Below are 23,796 nucleotides of genomic sequence, written 5' to 3'. Positions count from 1 at the left end.
GGATACAACTATATTGCTCATTTAAACTTCTACCAGAATACTGTTTCTGAAGTTAGGAATGCCTTTCAAACGGTATGACCTGTGCTGTGTGATAAGGAATCCCTAATGACAAGCACTGAAAGTAAGCATCTCAAAGTTCAAAAACTCGAAAGCTAAAAAAAATCCACAACAACCCCCTCCACAACAAAACCAAAACACCATTTTTTCCCTTTTCTTTAAAACAAATTTTTTATTGAATCACCGTGAGATGAGATGGTTATAAAGCTTTCATGTTTGAGTTTCAAACAATGGTCAAACACCCACCCCCTCCACCAGTGCACATTTTCCATCCCCAATGTCCCCAGTATTTCCCTTCCCCCCACCTACGCCCCATCCCTGTCTCTATGGCAGACAATTTGCCCATACTCTTTCTACCTTTTTTGTTTGGGGGCCAACCCTACAGTGCTCAGAGACTTCTCCCAGCTTGGTGCTTGGGCGTCTGTCCTGGCAGTGCTCAGGGTACCATACGCTGTGCCAGAGAGCAACCCAGTCCTCCTCCATGCAATGCACACACTCTTGCCCAATTGAGCTGTCTCTCCTGCCATCAGTAACGTAAATTTTGAACACTAAGTGAGGCTACAAAGAATAAGTAAATTGGCACTGCTAATATGTGAAGGTGTAAGATTTGAACCCAAGGTCTCCCAGACTTATTCACACAAAAGGTCACTTGTTCATTCAGCAAAATTTGATCTGCTGCTGTACTTCAATGTGTAGCACTAAGCTGGTTCCCTGGAACTTCGAGCCCATGCCCTAAAGAGTTAACCAAGAGGCCCTGGGGGGCGTCCACTCACCCCACCCATCGCATCCTAAACAGGAACTACATGGAAAAGGGAAAACGTGGACATTGCGCATGCCCAGACCACCTTTCTCGAGTCCCCGGACGTCAGAGGAGTAACTTTCCCTGTAGAACTCCAGAACGGCTCCCCTCCCACTATGAAGTCAAACGGGCGGAAGCCCTTCCTCCTTGCTACGTGGACACCCCGGTCTTCTACGGTCTTCCCAGCTAGGAAGCCGACGGCATGCCCCTGGGTTCCCTAAGGCTCCAGCCAGGAGTTTGCCAGTTATCAATATGGCCGCTGGCCGGCTGGCTCCAAGCAGACGCCTCTCATAGGCTAGTGCGGCATCCTAGCCCCGCCCATTTCATACCTCCGGGCCGCGCCCGCCCAGGTCTCTGCTACGCATGCGCAGCGGGGGCGGGCCGGGAGGTGGGATGGCCGTGTCTTCCGTGTGCCACCGCTGCCGCCTCTGCCGCGCTGCTCTTGCCGCTGGGTTCTTGCATTGCCGGCGTTAGCCGCGCGAGGGGAAAGGAGGGCACCGTCGGAGCGTGCGTGCGCGGGGTCCCCGCAGTTCCAGCAGTTCTTCTCGCGCCTGCTGGGCGGTGCGGGGGGTCAGCAGCAGTCGAAGGAGGCCCTAGACGGCGCCATGTCGGCGGGCGGCCCGTGCCCGGCTGGAGCCGGAGGGGGCCCCGGGGGTGCCTCCTGCGCGGTGGGGGTCTCCCCCGGCGGGGTCTCCATGTTCCGGTGGCTGGAGGTGCTGGAGAAGGAGTTCGACAAGGCCTTTGTAGATGTGGATCTGCTCCTGGGCGAGATCGATCCGGATCAGGCGGACATCACTTACGAGGGGCGACAGAAGATGACCAGCCTGAGCTCCTGCTTTGCGCAGCTTTGCCACAAAGCCCAGACCGTGTCCCAGATCAACCACAAGCTAGAGGTGAGCGGTGGGCACCGAGGTGGGTGACATTCAACGCACAGGCAGCCCGGTGTCATCAGCTCCCATTAGACGCATCCGTGAAACAATCCTAGAAATCTACCTTCTGCGGCATCCGGGCTTGAAAGGTGACGGGGGGAGTGTAATACTTGTGTTTGCAGGGAAGGGGTGAGGTGAGGTTGGAGTAGAAAGTAGGGTATAGGTCTGCACGTATGTCTCCGGAGTACCATCATTCACATCCATACCAGTCAGTCACATTCCTAGTATCTATGAGAAGGAAACTGGCTCATTCCACCAGCCTGCTCATACATATTGCATTAGCCAACCAAGACTTGTGCTCGGAGGTGTTTGTCCTAAGACCAAGTTTTACCTCTTAACCTTTGAGTTTTTAGATAGACTTGATATTGACAAACGAGGTTTTTGTATATAGCCTGGACAGATAGCATCTTGATTATCCGGAACTATTTCAGATAAACGTCCATTGTTGCCCAGAGACATGCTATTCCTACTGTACGCATGAACTATTTAGGGGAATTTGATCAACGCTCTTAGGAAAATGTAGTGGGATAGACACGATTATGTCAGTATCCTCTTCGGTTTTACATTTGGTTCTTAAATTACAGGTATCTCCAGAATTAGCCTGCAGAAAAATGACTTCTAACACTGAGATTTTGTTTATGCTATGCTGTCTTTACCAAAGGCTGGGTTTTTTTTTTTTGTAGAGAGCATGTGAAGGAAGAGCATTTGCTTTAGTCTCTAATCTTGATCTAGGGAGGGAATGGAGGTGTTTGTAAAAACTGAAACAAAATAAGGCAAACCAAACAAACAAAAAAAACAAGCCTACCACATTGTCCAGAAAATTAGGTGAGCGTATTACAATTTTTAGAAATCATGATCAATTTTATTATGCAAGATCATTTTTTTAACTGGATAAGTAGGAGTTGGGTCTTTTTTTGGGTAGATAAAAATGGATCATTGTGGAAAACTCTTTAAATATTGGCTCTCCAAAGAAATTATTGTTAATCACTTGTAATAATTGAGTGTTCTATGTGCATGAAAAACCATTATTAATGGTGTTGTAAGCCACAAAATCTCAAAAAAAAAATTGAGTACCCTTTGGACCCAAATCTATATGAATTATCAGATTTGCATCTTGTCTTTGTTTAGTGGTTAGTATTCTTTCTGTCTCCTTCCTCTTAGCCATAAAAAAGGTGATGTAATTAATTGTTAATTTGTTATTTTTATGTCTAAGATTTTGTGATTCTTCTCCAAAAGAGTTGTTAATTTCATTCATTCTTTTTGAAAAGATTGGAATGGAAGTACTGATAAAAATGATCACGCCTTGTTTAAGTTTATGACAATGCCTTGTTTTCTTGATTAATGATAATTTCTAAAAGTTTTTTTCACTGTATCACTGTACCACTGTCATCCTGTGGCTCATCGATTTGCTCAAGCAGGCACTAGTAACGTCTCCATTGTGAGACTTGTTGTTACTGTTTTTGGCATATGAAATATGCCACGGGTACCTTGCCAGGCTCTGTCATGTGGGCGGGATACTCTTGGTAGCTTGCTGTGCTCTCTGAGAGGGACAGAGGAATTGAACCTGGGTCGGCCGTGTGCAAGGCAAACGCCCTGCCGGGTTTTTTTAGGTAGGGAAATTATGTTTGGTTTTTATAATGAGTGCTCTAGCTTTAAATAACAGCAAAAGTAGCTTTTCTGCGTGTATGGGAGTTTTGATATAATTGATAAATGGAAGTATCTTCCATGATATGTAGCTTTTGAAAGTGAAACAGTATCGAATTCATTTTTTATGTGACTTAAGGAAACCTTAAAACTGATCTTTTAATGCCAGATATAAAATTAATTTTGTAGGCAGGACCATTTTGTCAGTAGGAGGTGCTTAGTTTTTTCATCTTTAAATATTGAACATCAATATGATGAGCTTTATAAATTGTACACCCCCCCAGAAATTATATTAATATATTCTGACTCCATGTCCTTTCTTAGGTGGTAGTGTTCTCAAAATAAAAATTGCCAGATAATTAGATATGGACATGTTTCTTCAACATGCTTCATACTCTTAATTTAAAGATTGTAGAAAATGGGGGAGATCAATTTTTTATATCAGTTTAATTTTTTACAGTTTGCTATTAACAGTAGATTAAACTTTGAACATTAGCAGTTTTTAGGGTTTTCATGGAATAAGTTGAGGAGAGAGGGTATTTATCATGAGTCCCTCTTAGAATAAATATGCTATTATCTACAGAATTCCAGAGATAGTTCTATATATTGTCATTTTTTTTAGATTTTAAAGTCTTAGGAAATATTTCCATATTTTCTATTTCTGTTTTGTGTCTTGGTAAATGGATTGGACAAATGTTACTGTTTTAAGGATATGCACATTGAGACAAATATTTAAAGGTATTTGTAAAGTTTCATGTAACAGATTCACAGCATAAATACTTAAATTCCATTACTAACACATAGGTTATTTAAATTGGTCATGAGTATTCTTCTGGGTTGACCCTTGTCATCATATCTTTAGGAAATACCAAACCACATTTGTTATTAATGTAGTAATTAGGAAAACATAACTTTTTGTAAATAAATCTCAGTTTACATAGTAAAATTAAATACAAATGGCAACCATATAATGTTTTCTTGCCATTATATTTGGGAGAGAGGGATACCCAAAAGGAAATGGGTAGGGATAGTGTATCAGAATATTTTGAGGTGCCATTTTAATCATCACTTTTGTACATTCTAGCTGCTTTAGAATTCATGTTACAAGTTACAAACTTGTCTGTGCTAAGGTCACAGGCACTGGCTGGAATGGCTGTAGTAATAGTAGTAATAAAGGCATTTGGAATAGAGTGAAGGTTGAGAACCAGTATTTTTTTTTTCTTTTTGGGTCACACCTGATGATGCACAGGGGTCACTCCTGGCTCTGCACTCAGGAATTACCCCTGGCCTCGTGCAAGGCAAACACCCTACCCGCTGTGCTATCTCTCCAGCCCGGAGAACCAGTATTTTTGAAAAAGTACCTTGAAATAATTTACTGCTTTCTTTAGTTGACCCCTTCTTTAAAACAAGAGCTAAACACACCTACTATCACATTCTTTTTCCTCAGTAAAAGCCTTAAATCTCCCTTGTTTTGTTGCTTCCTTCCTATTTCCATTCCTTTCCTCCCTCTGCCTCACAGTGCTTAGGGGTCACCAGGACCACATCCTGCAGTGCTTGGTGTTTGGAGGACCATATATGGTGTGAAGAGTTGAACTCAGGGACTTGCACATGCCTGTGGCCTCAGCTGTCTCCCTGGCCCCTCAGTTAATCTCTTTTTAAATATCATTTGATGTTTTCAGTAGTCAGTGGGGAAACTTTTCCAGCATTTCTCAGCTGGCGGCCATGTGGCTCTGTGAGGACTCACAGGGTATTCCAAAGAGCCACAAGTGAAAAGCCACATAAATGGGGGCGGAGAGGGAGGTGTCATTGTTCAAGACTAGGGTGCAACCTGTAGGACAAGAACGAAGAGGGGCGTGGTTAGAAAAAAAATTGAGAAACACTGGTCTAGACTTATGCCACTCATAATCAGTTGCTATGTTGATTTAAAGCAGCGACGCTACTGTATGGCATTGACCTGGACTTTTGAGTACTTAAACTAATAGTGGAGAGCAAAAACTAACAGAAATTGATGTTCTGAAGCTTGGATTCCATTGGGAAATTTGATGGAATATTTATAGAAATGTAAAATTGCAACTTTGATCAATATTATGAAAGATGCATTGAGAGAATTGAGAGCCTGTTCTGAGAGATTAAGAAAAGCTTCCTTTCTTCTTCTTCTTTTTTTTTTTGCTTTTTGGGTCACACCTGGTGATGCACAGGGGTTACTCCTGGCTCATGCACTCAGGAATTACTCCTGGCAGTGCTCAGGGGACCATATGGGATGCTGGGAATTGAATCTGGATTGGCCGCATGCAAAGCAAACACCCTACCTTCTGTGCTATCGCTCCAGCCCCAAGAAAAGCGTCCTTGAAGAAGTGACTCTTGAGTTAAGAAAAAGGCGGAGTGCTGGAGAGATGGTACAGAGCTTAAGATGCCTGCCTTGCATGTAGCCGAGCCACTCTTCTATCTTGGCACTGCATGGTTGCTTGATATTGCTATTATTGCCCTGGATGCCCTCCAACATGACTCTGGAGGCATCTAGTCACTGCTGGCGTCACCCCAGGTAATTCCCAGTACCGCTGGGCCCCCATAGCACTTCATGCTCAGGTCGTCGCATTGAATCACTGGTACATTTGCCAAGAATTGTCGGGATCTTCCCAGACCTTCTGAGCAGCACTTGGGGGACCTCAAGAAACCCCAAACAAACAAAAAGCTTATATTAAGTAGGCTAAGAGAAACAGAACTGTATGGCATTCAATAGGAAATGGAACGCACTTGTAGTGGGCATGTTCATACTACATTTGAGAAGGTGAAAGGAAGTTGGTTTGTGCTATGAGAGCAGAAGACATGATTGATACCTGTAATGGGTTGACTAATGTGCCCTTGCAATTCACTTTCACTCAGAGTGTGACTTTACTTGGAAATAGTGTCTTTGCACGTGAAATTAATATAAGGATGGTGATAAAATCACAGTGGGTTTGAGTGGACCCTAAATCTAATGCGTGGTCCTATAAAGATCTAGGAAAGAAAGCAGATTGGAGTGATGTCTTCAAGAAATGCCAAGAAGAGCCACAAAGATAGCTCAAAGGATTAAGAATATATTTTGCATGTAGGAGGCTCAGTTTTGATCCCTGACTCCTCATGGTAGCAACCCCTGAGCATTAAGCCAGGAGTCGGCACAGAGCACCACTGTTTTTTTTTTTTTTTTTTAAGAGAGTGAGAGAGAACAAGAGAGTGATAGTATAGTGGGTAGGGCACTTGCCTTGTACACAGCTGACCCAGGTTTGATCCCTGGTAGCACCACATATGGTTCCCTGAGCCCTACCAGGAGTGATCCCTGACACAGAACCAGGAGTAAGCACTGCCATGTGTGTCACCCCACCCCCAAAATAATGTTTTGTTTTGTTTCCTTTTTTAAGGGGGGAGGGAATAAGAATAGCATTTTGGCAGCCACTAAGCAGTAGGTAATAGGCTTAGGGCAGTTTCTCAGTGTCCCAACACCCTGATACCATACATCCTGAGTTGTAGGAGAATACATTTCTCTTCTTTTATGCTCCTAAGTTTCTGGTAATTTGTTATGACAATGCTAGGATACTCAGATCATTTGTTGAAGTAAGGAAACTAGAAGAAGCAGATCTTGTCAAATGACAGTGAGTTGAGTTTAGAAGGTTGTACAGTTATATCCTAATTCTTCCTTGTATGTTTCTTAACGTAGTCTCTGAGTTGCTTCTTAACTCTGCAAATCTTTCATTACCAAAATAATTAGAAAATCATCTTTTTGGTTTTGGGCCACATCCGGTTGTGCACAAGGCATACTCCTGGTTCTGTGCTCAGGGATAACTCCTAGAGGAGCTCAGGAGACTTTTTATAATGATGGGATTGAACCTAGGTTGGCCATATGCATGGCATGTACCCTACCCCCTGTACTCTCTCTGACCCCCCCAAATAATTCCTTTTTTATGATTGACATCTAAAAGACCCCTGATTTTTTCACTGTTTCTATATGGGCTGAAATTCAAATTGCAGTATAGAGATAGAACCCAGCCTGTTCTTACTTTTCTTATCACCCTTTTTCACTTGCTTTTTGCCTCAGTAAAACTCATCTGTTTGCAGTTCTCTAAATAGGCCTTGCTTTTCATGGCATTTCTACTTTGGCATAGGCTTTTTTGTACCATGGTTTCTCTGTCCCTTTGTCTGTAGTATCAAAAATCCACTCTTCCAAGGCATCACTTACATCACCATCTTGTGAAGGCTTTTCTTCATGTCACTTCTTTATGAATCTTCTCTTGCAGAGTTTGTGTTAACACTTTGAACTCCACTGGACTCTTTAAGTTTATTATATTGAACTATAATTAGTCATTGCTGCACCTCTGTTGGTATAAGGTGTGTTCTTTGGTGGACCATGACTTAGGTGAAATAATCTGAACTGTCAAATGTTTGTGAAAGCTGACCCAAGGGAGTAGCATTTTTCTTGATGAACTCATTTTAACCTACTTTAAGGTTTTATTTTAACCTACTTTAGTACTCCTAAATCAATTTGCGTTGAGAGTAATTTCTTTGAGTATAGATATCAGGTTGATTTATGTCAGTTATAGAATTGGCACATGGACCCTGATTAAAATGGGAAATTTGGAGCTTACACATTAAATATCAGGCTTTCTGAACTGTATATATCCTTCTCTCACTTGCTGGTGGTTTTCATGTCTCAGATCCTCCCCTTCTCCCAGTCTACATAATAATTTGTTGATCTCCATCCCACTTTTAGGTGTACCCACTTTTAGAAACTTTTTTTTTTCCTTTTGGGTCATACCTGGCGATGCAAAGGGGTTACTCCTGGCTCATGCACTCAGGAATTACTCCTGGCAGTGCTCAGGGGACCATATGGAATTCTGGGAATCAAACCCGGGTCAGCCGCGTGCAAGGCAAACACCCTACCTGCTGTGCTATTGCTACAGCACCGAAACTATTTTTTTTAATTGGTGCATTTCCATGTGCTCCAGAATAGGACTTAATGACACTCTTATTTCATAACTGGAAATTTTTAATATCTTTCTACTAGACTGAAAATTTGAAGTGCAGAGTCCATGTCTTATCTTTCAGTCTCTGGATCCTAGCATACAGTGTATACTTAACATACTCATTTGAGTAATTGAAAAAAAAACTTCCTAATGCTCTGTTATGAGTCTTCAAAAATTGCTAAGACTAATTCTGTAGTAGCATTTTCATGACAGCCAGGATTATTTATTTTGCTGTGTCCACAGTGATGAACTCAGTGCTTGCTTTCTCATTCAGTGACTGGATGTGCAGGTTTATCTGTTACCTTGGTATGTAATTCACAGGGATTTAACTTAAGAGTTTTTGTTTTTTGTTTGTTTTGTTTTTTTGCTTTTTGGGTCACACCCAGCGATGCTTAGGGATTGCTCCTGGCTCTGCACTCAGGAAATACTCCTGGTGATGCTGGGGGACCATATGGGATGTAGAGGATCGAACCCAGGTTGGCCACGTGCAAGACAAATGCCTTACCCTCTGTGCTATTGCTCCAGCCCTGAGTTAATATTTAATAGTATTTCATTTTAAGAAAAATTGAAGCTAGTTAAAAATAACTAAATATTATTATATAAGGATGCTGAGTTTGAGTTTGGCATCATTGTGACAATTGAAATATATTGGGTAGGCTGATTCTCCTCACTCCACCTTCATTTTGCTCATAGCAACCGAGTTTTTGAATATTAGAATGAAAACTGAACGTTTTACATTGTTTGGAATTTCATTTTGAGGTTCACAAATACTTTAACCCTGGAAAAAGGCATCAGAGATTTATCTACCGGAGTCTCCATTTCAACCCTTCCAGTTTGAGTTGAGTCATGTTGTTTTTTATATTACACACAGCTGAAATGTTTGCTGTTTAAGATTCCCCAACTACAATTTAAATGAAATTCACACTCCTTATGGCAGGATGTCTCTCCAGTGACATAATGTATTGTCATTGTTTTCTCTTATTCTATATGGGTCAGGAATGTGGAGCTTCTTTCAGAAACTTTAGCTTCTCATATTTTTTGGTCTAAGGAACACTTTATAGTCTTTAAAGTTAAGATATCCCCAAAACTTTAAAAAATATGTTTTTTTTTCTGTGTATATTGAAATGAAAGCAAAATGTAAGAATAAGGCTTTGTATTAATATAAATATTTTTGAAGTGAAAAATAGCTCTTTTTAAAAAAATTAGAAGAGTGGCAATGTTTTGCATCTTTGCAGGTTTTCAGATTATCTGGTTGTATTCTTGCATCTGCTTCTGGCGTTGTTTGTGATAGGGTTCTTAGTTATAGAGTAGGATTTGACCTCACAGGTAAATATTTGAATTAGGAAGAAATATTTTTAGATCATTGTGGATATTATTTTTTGCATTGTTTCTTGAAAGTTAAGTAATATGGAGTCTGAAACTGTTTCAGTGGACTTTTCATACAGTTATATGAGGGTGCATTGGTCCCTCTATGTAGTCTTTGAGTTTGAGGCATGATTTTAATATCATCAGTCCATCAATCTAAAATTATTGGTTCTGAGTTTTTGTAACCCTTCCGAATATTGGCATATTTATCAGTATAACTAGTTTCAGAAAACGTTTGTAGGTGATGGGAAGCTTGTGGTGGTGGTGCTAGGAGATAGTTAAAGGTCTGGAGTGCCCACCCTGTATATCCTATAGTCCAGGTTCAATCCCTGGCATTGATTGCGTGGCTACCCAGATATTGCCAAGGTGTAGTTCTGGCCCCTGGGCACCACCAAATGGTGTCTTGGTAGCTCCCATAACCACTATCACAAGTGGCACTGCATTCAGTGATTGCACTGAATCACTGGCCAGCTGGCCTCTGGGCACTTCTTGGAAGTCCCACAAAAACAGCAGAGTGAAAAATAAAGCTCATATAATGACAAGAGTTAAAATATTTAATATTCTAATTTGCACTTGAAAGCACATTTTTATCTTTGTCGATAAATGTGGTCAGTTGTTTTCCTTGAAATAGCAGATTCACTTAATTTATTCTCAAGAACATATACACCATCTAGTAATCTTAGTTTAATTTGTCCTTCATTTAGATACAGGTGGTGCTCTGTTGGATAACATTGGGTTGTCTTTGCTCCTCCTGTAGGGAGTTTAGATTTATTGAGTTACTCCCACAACAGTGCCCCTGAGGCACACCCAATTCCATCTATTACTAGTAATCTTATATTGTCTTTCTTTTTCCTTTATGTCCTTGGCATGGTTTATTTAGCAATATCCTTTTTGTATAGATACAGGAAGACAGAAATAAACTGCCTACCAGCCAGCCTGGGTCCCTGTTTCTCCTTTCCCTGGCTCTTTGTTCTCCGTAGCCTTGGGCCGGTTCTCGGCCACCTAATGCTAGAGTCTCACACACCTCCACCTCCCGCTTTCCTTTGAAATTCATGGAGCTCTATTAAATATGATAAGCCTGGCAACTCAAGTACTTATATTTTTTTCCCTTGAAACAACATAACTTGCTATTTGGTAGAAATATTTCATGCATCCTCTTTAGTTACACAGAATATTAAAGTGATGTGTACTAATGATAGAAACTTTTTGTTTCTGCTTTTTTAATTTTCCGTGGTGCCACATTCACAGTCCTCACGGCTTACTCTTGGCTCAATGCTCAGGAGTTATTTCTGGCAGTATTTGAGGTACCATATGTGGTGCTGGGAATTAAAGTGGGATCAGCTGCATGCAAGGCAAATACCCTAACCCTTGTACCATCTCTCTGGCTCAGGGGTGATTTTTTAAAATAAATAAATAGTGTCTAGCATCCAGGCCTCCTTTATTTATTTATTCATTCATTCATTTATTTTATTATTATTATTTTTAAGGGGCCAGTCCAGTGATACTGGGGGCATGGGGAGTGTCACAAGTTTACTGAGGGGCTTTTGGGGAGGGCTTGTGCTAGAGAGCAAACTCAGGGCATCACACATGCTAGGGTATAATATACCTGTTGGGCTATTTGCCTGCGCCATCAGGGATGTTCATAAATGAAAAAAATTGTAATGTTTACAATAGAGAAGTATAATTTGATGCCACTGCATTATTTTGTATAAAATACTAAAAATTTTACTGATCACTTTTGCACGTTTAGTGCAGATATCAACACTGTGAGAAAAATGCAACTAATGTTTTCTTACTAATTGAAGTAAGTGACTAAGAACTTGTAAATTTCCTGAAAGTTTCCACACACTTTTGAGATAATAATTGAGATACTTGTGTGAAAGATAGCCATGCACTCCTAACCCACCAACTGCTTTTCATTTCTTTTATACTAGTCCTTGGGTCCTTGCCTTGAACCATGGCCCCTTTTGGCTATGAACACTGGGAGGGAGCCTTGGGCCAGAGCACCTTTGTTAGGTAGGATAGGATCTGGGGGAGGAGTAAGGATTCAGTGGGCTTCTCTAAATTTTAGGTAATAGGAGCAGTGCTTCTCAGGTAGAGGGGGAAAAGAGAAAACAGGGAATGTTCTTTAGGAAAGGGATAGATTAAATCAAATTATCTCTGAGAATGTGCTCTTGGAGGGCTTGTAGGAGAGCAGCAAGTGAAGGTGACTGCTTTGCATGCTGCCGACCAGTTTTGATCCTCAGTACCCCATTATGGTCTTCCAGCCCCACCACGAGTGATCCATTAATGCAGAGCCAGGAGTTAAGTGCTGAGCACTGCTGGGTGTTACCCAAAATCAAAACGAGTTTATTCTATTTTGTAGGAGAAGGAGAGAAAGAATAAATCAAGTATGTTTTCTTATTCATTTCATTATCCCATTAACGGTGTCACAGGAGAAAAGGCCCTGTGAAAAGTGTTTCTGCTTTTGCTGTCACTTATTTAGGATCCTTTGTCTAAGAATGTCTGCTAACATTCTTTTAAAAGTTTAGTTCCAGTGGTAGGGGGTGAGGCTGGGAAACCTAACAGACAAAGTGGGGATTTTTGTTTTTTGCTTTTGCATTTGTGTTTGGGTTACATCTGGTTGTTCTCAGAATGTCCTCCTGGCTGTGCTCAGGCTTATCTCCTGGCAGGCATGGGGGAACTCTGTGGCGCTGGGCATCAAACCAGGGTTCAGCTGGCTGCATGCACAGCAGGCACCCTACCCACTCTACTAGCTCTTTAGTTCGCTGGCATTTCCTTTCTTAATGAAACAAGGAGAACTATATAATAAGATTCTGATAACAAGGAACTCAGTTCAGCTTTAGTCCTCCAACATATTTGAATATACTTTTATAATGATATCTTGCCATCTGTAATTTGTATATTTTGGCACTTAATTTTTTTTGCCTTCTGATCTTTAACACATTAACAGCGCATACCGCCAGTGGCTCATACTGAGTGTGATTTAATTAACACAAATTGCACTGTTGGCATCAGTGTGCAAAAAATTGGGGGCCTCAGTTTCTTCTTGCTTAAACTAAAGACTTTGTGAGATAATTTTAGGTTCTTAGCTTGGAATTTCTGTGAATTTTACTACAAGATCAGCAAGCATGTTGAAACTAATGAACGGGTTGAAAATCCTTTGCTGTACAACTTGATCACTAATTTCTTGTCTTAATTTTATTCACCCCACCAACTAAGTTTTCGAAGGGAGCTTAAGGTAGAATAATTGGCATTTTAATTTATAAGACAGTTAATAATATCAAAATGAACTAAGATTTAGCAAAGTGTAACTGTTGTGTATCTTTAGATTATATTGACAAATGATTAAGATCTAGACAAAGTGGAGTAATAGGAAACAGAATTAAAAGGTTACTTTGATTTTGTTGCCACAGTGGAACCCATAATTAAGGATTTTATTAGATATAGTTCCCTGAGCACATTCTTAAGTAAGCCCTGAGCACTGCCAGAAAATGAAGAAAAAAGGAAAATTACAATAGGAAAGGATGTTCTTGAAGGGAAAATTTTGTTGTTTTGAGAGGGTGTGAGATAGGGATAGAATAACAATAGAATAATAAAATAGATTATTAAGCATAAATGATGATTTTATGATATTATTTAGATTAACTGTTTCTCTTTTTTATTCCTGTTTTGCACAGTATGCTCTTAATTTTCATCTGCCTCCCAATTCCATGTCAGCTGATAGTTGTGATACAGGAACCACATCTTGAATCACTGCCTAGAAAAATCTCAGATTTGATAGTTCAGAGACCATCCAGACTGAAATTTTGCCCTTAATTATTTTCAGGGAAAGAGTATCTTGATAGGTTCCTTTAGGTTCCTTTTTCTTTTTCTTTTTAACACACAAAATAGATATTCATCCCACCCCCAGCCCTCCTTTTGCTGTGGTTATCTGGCATGAGAGATTGTAAATGTAAATAGCATATGGCACTGGGACTCAGACTTGGTGAGCCCAAATGTGTAAGCAGGAGCTTTCGCACTTGTGCTGCTTATCCCTGAACCCAGTTTTGTTGCATTTCTTCTGTAAATGGATCTTTAAGATAAAATGTGAAGTGATAACAGTGTATCCCAACTACCTTTAACATTCTTTATTAAGCCTTAAACAGATTTTGTGTGTGTGTGGGGGGGGGGCAGTGTCATGAAAATTAAAAAGTTGAAGATTGAAATTAGCTGTTTTTGCTAATAGGTTTCACTATTTTCAGGGACTTGGGGGGGGCACATCTGATGTTCCTTAGGACTTGTTCTGGCTCTGCACCCCGAGAGATCACTCCTGGCAGGCTTAGGGCATCATATGGGGTGATGGGGAGCAAACCTGGGTTGTCCGTGTGCAAGTAAGTGCTTTGCTCACTGTACTCTCTCTCCGGCCCCAGCTTTTATTTCAGACTAGTTAGGTTATGGCTGCAGTGAGACAGTGAGATGAAATAGTTCCAGACTTTTTCTTAATTATTTTTTTATGGTCAAATTGGTTTTGAGTGTTAACCATCTAGCTGTGTGATCTTAGGGGATATTGCTTAAACTCTTTTTTTAAAGTTTCCTTAATTAAAATATGGAGAGCATGATAAGAATTAGAGATAATGGATGTGATGTACATGCCATATGGCAGACGTATAAATGCTTGCTTTGGTGGCTGTAAATATATAGTAAGTTAAACATACGTGGTGTAGTATAGGAACACATTTCTTCTTGTGGCTCCTAGCATAATACACGCAGGGCGTCTGTGCTGTTTAGTTTCTTTACCAGTGAGATAAGACTAGGAAGAAATACAGCCTTTATAGGTCTTGGTTTTATTCTCTAAATACCAGTGGCATAATTATAGTCTTAATGTTCTCTAAGATCTCTTTGCATTCTAAAATTGTATGACACTAGCAAGGTATAGCACTGTAGCACTGTTGTCCTGTTGTTCATCGATTTTCTTGAGCGGGCACCATTAACTTCTCCATTGTGAGACTTGTTGTTACTGTTTTTGGCATATTGAATACGCCACGGGTAGTTTGCCAGACTCTGCCGTTCGGGCAGGATACTCTTGGTAGCTTGCCAGGCTCTCCGAGAGGGACGGAGGAATCAAACCTGGGTTGCCACGTGCAAGGCAAACACCCAACCCGCTGTGCTATCGCTCCAATAAACAAGTTATAGCCATTAAAATATGAAAATGTCTAATCTTGATGTTGCTTTTTGGGTCATGCCCGGCGATACACAGGGGTCTCTTGGCTTTGCACTCAGGAATTACCCCAGGTCGGCTGCATGCAAGACAAACGCCCTACCGTTGTGCTATCGCTCCAGCCCGTAAAATAGTTATTCTTGATGTGAATATTGGTTTGCCAAATTAATGACTAATGGTATAGAAGCTTTACTCAGTTTTTAATGCCCTTTGATTTTCAGTTTTGAAAATAAATGGCAGTGAAATAACAAGGCAGTATGTACACGTTGGTGAAGCTTTCATTTTTTTATTTTTAACACAGGGTTTCAGTGAATAATTAAATATTTAGATTCATTTCCAGTTTGTAGTAAATGATGGAGGACTCTATTGAACAATATTACAATTAAGACAAGTACAAAATCAAAGTCAATAAAATGGAAAAGGATGTGAGGGCTGTTATAGATAATGACTTGTAAACTATTTTTAGAAATGTTAGCATAAACTGCTATTGCTCAAAAAGGGGGCATTGTTTATTCAGATATTTTATTTTTGATTCTTTTTAAAAATCAAGACTAGGTTGTGGATGTAGTTCTGTGGTAGAGCACTTTGGGATCTGTGAAGCCCTGGGTTTGATTCCTGACTCCACAAAAAACCAAACCAACCAGCATTCAGAGGAATAGTATAGCGACTTTGAATGCCTTCCTCGCAACCTTAAAAACCAAGGCTTATGAGTTCAAATTGCCATTGTTCAATATGTATTGATCATGATCTTTGATCCTGGTGGCCCTGCTTTTTGGTACAGGCTTACTTGTGCTTTAAAGTTCTCAGTATACAGAACCTTGTCTAGTAATAGGTGAATCCAAATGCTTTGACTTTTTTTTTTTTTTTTTTTGCTGTTGAATTTGTTAAAGGGGTGAAAAAAATCTGTAAGACACTTTTTTAATCATGTCAGTTTCTCTACCTAAATTTATTGAGTTGGGATTATTTATGGAAATGCATAAAATCTTGTATTCTTTTCTAGAAAACAGTGGAAATGAAGCTTTGTTTACTTAATCTTTTGTTATACAATGCTTATACAAAAAGTTATACAATCAATTAAACAATAGAGTCACCTACTAGTAATATTTATTTTAGTAATTAATCTTTTTGTTTCTTTTTTGTTTGGGGCCATACCTGGTTGTGCTGAGGGCTTACCCTGGGGAGCTCGGGGACCATATGGGGTGCATCAAATTTGTATTAATTGCATACAAGGCAAGCACTTTACCTGCTCTACTATGTCTCTAGCCTTGTTAGTAGTCTTAATGAAATTTTTCACTTCTTAAAATTCATAAAAGATACAGATACAGATTCAGTATATTAGCTACCTATTAGTCTGATTTAACTATCGAGTACTTGTAAACAAAATTATGATGTGGTGTAAGTGTAATATACATCCTAGATTGTGAGGTCTTAATGAAAAATTTTTTAAATGCAGCATTTTAGTAATTCTTATATATTGTGATATAGTTGGTTTTGTATATATAAAATAATAGCATTATATATGTTTGTGTAGACACACACACACACATACGGGAAGGGTCTTAGGCCAGACCTAGTGGTATTCAGGGCTTTCTCCTGGCTCTGTGCTCTCATCACCTTTTTTTTTTTTTTTTTTTGCTTTTTGGGTCACACCCAGCGATGCACAGGGTTTTTTCCCTGGCTCTACACTCAGGAATTACTTTTGGTGGTGGTGGGGGACCATATGGGATGCTGGGAATCGAACCCGGGTTGGCCGCGTGCAAGGCAAACGCCCTACCCGCTGTGCTATCACTTCAGCCCCTCTCATCACTTTTGACCCTATGCACACTTGGGGGTTGAACTGGGCCAGTCGCATGCAAGGCAAGTGCCTTACCCACTATGCTATCTCTCTGGTACTGTTTATGTATATTTGGTTAAGTAGAGTTACAAAAGTATCTATTTGCATTTCTCTAATTTAGATACTAGAAAAATTTTAATATGTGACTTATATTTGGGTATTTGGGGGGCTGGAGCGATAGCACAGCAGTAGGGTGTTCGTCTTTCACACGGCTGACTCGTGTTCGATTCCTCCATCCCCCTCGGAGAGCCCGGAAAGCTACCGAGAGTATTGAGTCTGCATGGCAGAGCCTTGCAAGCTACTCATGACGTATTGGGTATGCCAAAAACAGTAACAATAAGTCTTTCAATGAGAGACTTTACTGGTGCCCGCTCGAACAAATCGATGAGCAACGGGATGACAGTGACAGTGACAGTGACTTATATTTAAATTACTTGACTATCACAACTTTTCAGTCACAATAAAATGTGATCTGAACAGTTCTGGTCTGAGAAACTTATCCACAATTGCTGTTTAAAGTTAAAAACATCTTTTCCCCAAATAGACTGAACTCAGAAAAATTGGAAAAAGTCAGTGATAGCCTTTTTAGCAAAACTAAATAAGGCAGGCATGAGGATAGCGATAGCTCACTGGAGTTGAAGGCATGTGTTTCTTGTGGGAGGCCAGGTTCAGCCTGTTTCAGTCTCCAATACTGTGGGGGGGCAAACCCAGGGCCCAGAGCTGGGAGTAACCCCCAGCACTACTGGGTGTGACCCCAAAACAAAACAAAACAAAACCACAGAATATGGGTGGATTGGGGCAGTAGAAACCACACAGAAGGTTCTTATTGTAGGGAAGCACCTGTTTGTCAGAAATAGCAAAGGAGGCAGAAACAGAAAATAAGGAATGCTACTTGGATATAGGAAAAGATGGAATAATACAGCTTGCTTCTGAGGCGAGGAGGATCTGGGGAGTATCATGCTGCGTGAAGGTGGTCAGGAGGAGGGGGCAGACACAGAGTGAGCTCTCTCATGCGTGGGATATAAAGAATCAAAGTAGGGACATAACATGCCCACAGACAACAAAAATTGAACTGGTCTTAAGTAGTAAGCATACCACAGGAGATAGAAGGAGGAATAGGACGGGCCAGGAGGGGTGAGACAACAGTGGAGGGAATTAGATACTGTGGTGGAGGGTGTGGTGCTGGAATGTGTTACACATGAAAGCCTGCCATTCACAGCATTAGAAACCAAACCGTGGTGACTAAAATAAAAGAAATAGAAAAGGACTTAAATCCCATAAGGATATACTGTAATGAACGTAGATGAACATTATTAGAATGATATAACAATATATATAATGAAGTTACATGAGAAAAACACAATCATAAAGCAGAGAAAAACTGGAAACTTAATAAGCTAAGGGAAAAGAATAATATATGACTATAAGTAAACAGTTTAATTCATAAGTAAAAGGAAAACTCAAATAATTGAATAGCAAGTAACTTAGACATCTGGAGAAAACGGAAAACTTATTTCAGAATGGAATCTAAGTTAGAAGGATGGAATCTGTGTTATTAGATTGGCAATAGAGTAAGTAGAACAAGAAAAAAGGATTTATGAGAGAAAAAAGATTTGTGAGAAAAGTACAGATTATAAATATTGTAACAGTAATTAGTAAGCATTAGAAGCAAAAATAAGTAATTAGAAGCAAAAATAAAAAATTTATTTACATTTATTTACATTTAATTACATTACTATCAATAAGCTCTCTCCTATAGTTCTGGTAATGTTAATGATTCAGCCACAATGGAAAAACTGTTTGATGCTTTAAATTACATATCGAATTATCATATGACTCAGTAATTCTTTGGGCTTATACTCCAGAAATTATGAATGTCATATGACCCTTCTGAGAAATCTACTAGATCAGTGCAAGGATTCTTAAACTTTTCCTACATGCAACTCCTTCTGTCCTGAGAAATTTTCGCACAATCCAGGTATATAAGATAGGTACACAAATAGTTACTGCGCATAAATTATAAATTTATTTTAAAATAAGATTTTCATAACCACATATTCAATTATGTGATCCTACATTTATTTATGGGATCCACAACTTAAGAAGCCAGGAACTAAAGAAACATTGAAATTATTAGCATGCTTTGGTAAGAAGGGCTGGATATAAAATACATTATTCATGGAGCCAAAATTATTGGAGAAAAGATGAAATCATGCAATTTGCTGCTACATGGACAGATCTGGGAGAGTATCCTGCTCTGCAAAGTCAGAAGATCTGTCTGATATGTGTGATGTAAAGAAACATAGTAGAGGAATAACAAACATTCATAGGCAGCAGAAACTGAGACCTGGCTTTCTATAGTTCAGTGCGAAGCTTACCAGGGGCAGGGGAAACATATTGGACAGTGGTGGAGGGAAGTGGACACTGATGAAGGATGTGGTTCTGGAATGTTCTAGGCATAAAACCCTACCATTAACAGTAGGTGGACCATGGTGCCTTATAAAAAATACAAATGCGCACGGGCACGAAAGAGGTGATATGATGTGTGTTGTTCTCGGGATTTCCGGGCGGTGCTCTTTCCCCCTCTCGCTGCTCATGTTCGGTGCTCTCGAGTCGCTGTGTATGGCTCCTCCTTGTGCTTTGCTTCTGTGTGTGCCACTGTGCTCTCATCTGTCTGTCTCTCTATCTCTGACTATCTCTATAGTCTCTCCTCTGTTCTCTTCTGACCTCTCTTCTTCTGATCTCTCTCTCTGGAGCCCTTCTGCTTTAGTCTTTGGAGCCCCACTCGCTCTCACTTCTGACTCTGACTCTTACTCTGACTCTGATTCTCACTCGCTTTGTGCTCTTTCTTTCCCCTGCTTCTGGCTCTGATGATTCTCTTTTGCTCTGTGTTCTGCTTCTGTGTCTTCTCTGTTGCTTCTGTGTCTTCGGTCTCTTTGTCTTCTTCCTAAAGACTTAGTTTATATAGCAGTCACTAGGGTAGTGACACAAAGGTGGGTTGAACATTAACAAATCAACAAAGAGGGGTAAAAACCACTCCTCCAGGAGATTAACAAAATCTCATCTAAGGAGATTACTCCAGATCCATTTAAGGAGATCCACTTAAGGGTGGGATCCAAACAAGGGTGTGTTGTTTTCTTCCTTCCTCAGCTAGTAATCCACTTAAATAGTTGTAGTAAATCTACTTCAAATATTTCTAGCAATGTCATTCTGTATGAGCACAGTAAGAGATAATAAGCTTAAAGTTTGGTTCTTTCTGGGACATCTCACTATATTTTCTAGACCACAGCCCTCAGGTCAAGTTAGTCGTCCTAACCTGAGCAGAGTCCTAGTCTCCTCGTTATCTTTGGATCATGACAGCATTTGTCTATGATGATGCTCTCAACTTATAATTGAGTATTGTGGTGCTTTGGCCTGGCCCATTTCGATGCCAGGGTAGCTCACAGCTTGCCCTGGGTCCATTCTGTCCCTTGTCGGGACCCTGTTTTGGGGGTGCTAGGAACTAAGAGCAACTGAGTCAAGAAAGCAAATGCCCAGTAGTAAATATTGTTGGAGTCAATCAACTCCCAAGTTACAAAGCATACTATTAACTGTCTTCCTGTGTCCATACAGAAAGGACATTGCTTTAAGGTAAACTAAGTTCGCTGAGGCAAGGCTGAAAGGACAAACCCCATGTTATCCTACAGTGCCTGAAATTAATTTTTAAAAAACAATTTCTGAATTTAAAAGTAATAAATAGCACTGTCATTGTCCCTGTTGTTCATCAATTTGCTCAAGCGGGCACCAGTAACATGTCTATTGTGAGACTTGGTTTTACTGTTTTTGGCATATCGAATACGCTACAGATAGCTTGCCAGGCTCTGCTGTGCAGGAAAAGTAATAAATATAAATATTTAAATATAGGATGAGTGTGCAGTGATCTATAATGGGAAAAAAGAATGAAAGTTCTCTAAACCTTTCTTTCTGCAGTTTGTAGAGTTAACTACTGCTCATAGTTATTAGCTAGAAATAGGTAACACTTTAGTAAATGCCAGAGAATAGTGAAGGAAAGGGTAACATTGCTGGCCAATTTCATGGCTGTTTTGAACAGATTTTAAAAATAAAATAGAAATCAGAAATTAAAAGTATTAGAAGTAGGAATTAGGTAAAAGAAGACTCAAAGCTTTCAAAATAGCACTGTATTGTAGCACTGTTGGCCCCTTGTTCATAGATTTGCTCGAGCGGACACCAGTAACATCTCCATTGTGAGACTTGTTACTGTTTTTGGCATATCAAATACGCCACGGGGAGCTTGCCAGACTCTGTTGTGCGGGTGGGATACTCTCGGTTCCTTGCCGGGCTCTCTGAGAGGGGCAGAGGAATTGAACCCGAGTCGGCTGCATGCCCTACCTGCTGTGCTATTGCTCCAGTCCAAGCTCCAGTCCAGTATGTTCCCCCTGCCCCTGGTAAGCTTCGCACTGAACTACAGAAAGCCAGGTCTCAGTTTATGCTGCCTATGAATGTTTGCTATTCCTCTACTGTGTTTCTTTATATATTTTCCCAAGCTTTCAAAATACAAAAAAAAAAACAAAACAACAACGTACTTTTCAAGGTCTTGTAGTGAGAGCAATAGAGATTTGATGTGTGTACTTATGTACAGTTACAGCTTGAAAAGTATAACAATGGAGTATGGCCTAAGACCCCCACCACAATAAATAAACAAAAATTATACAAGTAAATGCAAGTAAAATGGAAGCAGATGCTGCAGTATTGATAAAAAAAGAAGTAAAATTCAGGGGAAGAATACAATATGGGGAGAAAGCTAATGATATTTTAAGAACTGTATTAAAAATTAAAGATTTCTCATCAAAACAACTATGAAAGTGAAAATCCAATCAAAAATAAGAAAATATTTGTGATTCATACAAAATAAAGGAGCTCACATTCATACTAATAGGTATGGTGTATATATGTATATATATATAGAGAGAGAGAGAGACAGAGACAGAGAGAGAACTGCAAATCAATAAGGAAAAACTCCTTTAGAGAAACAGGCAAGAGACTTTTACAGTAGTCATTTCACAAAAGAGAATATTCAGCTGGTTAATAAATATGTGAAAGGTAATTAGCCTTATTAATAATCAAGAAGCTTTTATCAAATCACAACAGAAAGCCATTACATTGCAACCAGAGTGACTAAAATTAGAGTGATAATGCCAAGTAACGGCCAGGGTATGCAGCTCTCAGGGTTCTTATATGTAGTAGGCATGTCATTTGTGGCAGTCACTTGGGAAATAATGTGGCATTTTCTGTTGGGATTTAGCATATTCTCTGTAACCTAGTAAACTAGTGTTGTCTCAACAGACACTCAACAGAGTTGTGTTTCATGTGCAGCAAAAGATAAGTTGCCCTATTTCACTATATAATGTATGCAGCTTATTTTTTCAGTAACATGGGCACAATTGAAAAAAGCCTTTGGGGGCTGGAGCAATAGTACAGTGGGTAGGGCATTTGCCTTGCACGCGGACAACCCGGGTTCGATTCCTCCGTCCCTCTCGGAGAGCCTGGCAAGTTACCGAGAGTATCCTGCCCGCACAGCACAGCAGAGCCTGGCAAGCTCTCTGTGGCGTATTTGATATGCCAAAAACAGTAACAAGTCTCACAATGGAGACATTACTGGTTCTCACTCAAGCAAATTGAACAAAATACAAGGGGTCGACAGTACTACAGTGCTATACTGCTGATTCACATGCATATTGGTGCAATTGATATGAAAGTGTCTCAACAGCATAAGTATTTATAATATTAAAAGTTTTGTTTTCTGGGACCTGGAGGAAGAACAGGGTCATAGAGTGCTTTGCCTTGCAAATGCATGGTGAAGAATTCAAATCCCTAGTGTCCCACATGTGTTGAGCATGATTCTGGCAACTTTACTGTTACTATGATTTTCGGCCTCTCCACAGCTACTTGTGGGTAAGCACAAAAAAAAGGGGTATGATATGCCACAAGCACTGGAGCTAACATGGATGTGTGTTACCACCAGGAACTGTGACTGCTGGTGGGGAAGTGTGTGAGCACTATGGCGATCCTTTGTGATCACCTCCATAATGACTAGCTGGCTTCAGCTAAAGAATGTGATCCTTGTGCTTATACCAGTGCTGAAATGTGTAAGCTTCAGAGCCAGTTGTTTATGCAAAATCAGGTCTTTGTGACAGGAACAACAACCAGTAACCACAGCACTGAAGGGACTTCCATGGAGGGTAGAAGGAAATAAAAAGTTAAAAAAGGTATTAGAAAATCTACAAATAAAAGGCCCCCTCTCCCCCATTTTTCTTTTTTGTTGGCCAAGTTCTGGGCTCCTAAATGCTTGATAAAATTATTTTTAATTGGATAGTAATTAAAAAAATTATTTTTAATTGAATAGTAATTAAAAAAAACAAAAACAAAACTAAGGCCTTGCCTTGAACTTTACAGGCTAGTTGGGAAGACCAAACACAAACAAGGGATATATTCTTTGCAAAACTGTAAAACAGTGTGTCACTTGTGAAAAATGAAAAACTTCAAATTGAATGGGTAAGTGGTTGTGATGACAAGTTCTGCTCTACTGTAATAGTTAACTGTAGTTTACTGTATTGTAGACTACAATTAACTGTTATCTTTAGGCCCACTGTAGCCTAGTAGCTCATACTTTAGCACCTAAAATAGCTATATATGATAGTGATTTGGCTGTTTGGGGCTAGCATATTGTGGGGTGAATACAGAATACCACTTGTTGGTCTCTTCTCTGATGTACTATTAATGCTAGTGTACTGCTCTAGAACATTATTTCTGTGGGAAAATGAACTGTTCCATAACCTGTGTGTTTTCATAAACTTGGTTCATAAAGGGAAAACAGAAAAAGACTTCTTAAAATAAGCAGTGTGGAGTAGCATGTTTATAAGAGAGTACTGTTAAAGGCAAAGTTCTCTTGCCACTCAGGTATCTTGCGTGTA

At 40.0% G+C, this 23,796-nt stretch overlaps 1 protein-coding gene across 1 annotated transcript in view; it reads left to right on the top strand.

Annotated features, from left to right (window-relative positions):
- The first annotated feature begins 1,215 nt into the window (after positions 1-1,215).
- The window catches only part of GOPC (golgi associated PDZ and coiled-coil motif containing), a 45,556-nt gene continuing 22,975 nt past the window's right edge, over positions 1,216-23,796 (top strand). Inside the window, exon 1 of the mRNA XM_004613996.2 lies at positions 1,216-1,749. Within this exon, the coding sequence (XP_004614053.1) occupies positions 1,462-1,749 (288 nt within the window). The 5' untranslated portion in view covers positions 1,216-1,461. The remainder of the gene's footprint in view (positions 1,750-23,796) is intronic.

Source organism: Sorex araneus, chromosome 4, assembly GCF_027595985.1.
Source record: "Sorex araneus isolate mSorAra2 chromosome 4, mSorAra2.pri, whole genome shotgun sequence".
Classification (NCBI taxonomy): domain Eukaryota; kingdom Metazoa; phylum Chordata; class Mammalia; order Eulipotyphla; family Soricidae; genus Sorex; species Sorex araneus.
Note: the sequence above shows the minus strand (reverse complement) of the source record. Positions and strands in the feature narration are given on the sequence as shown.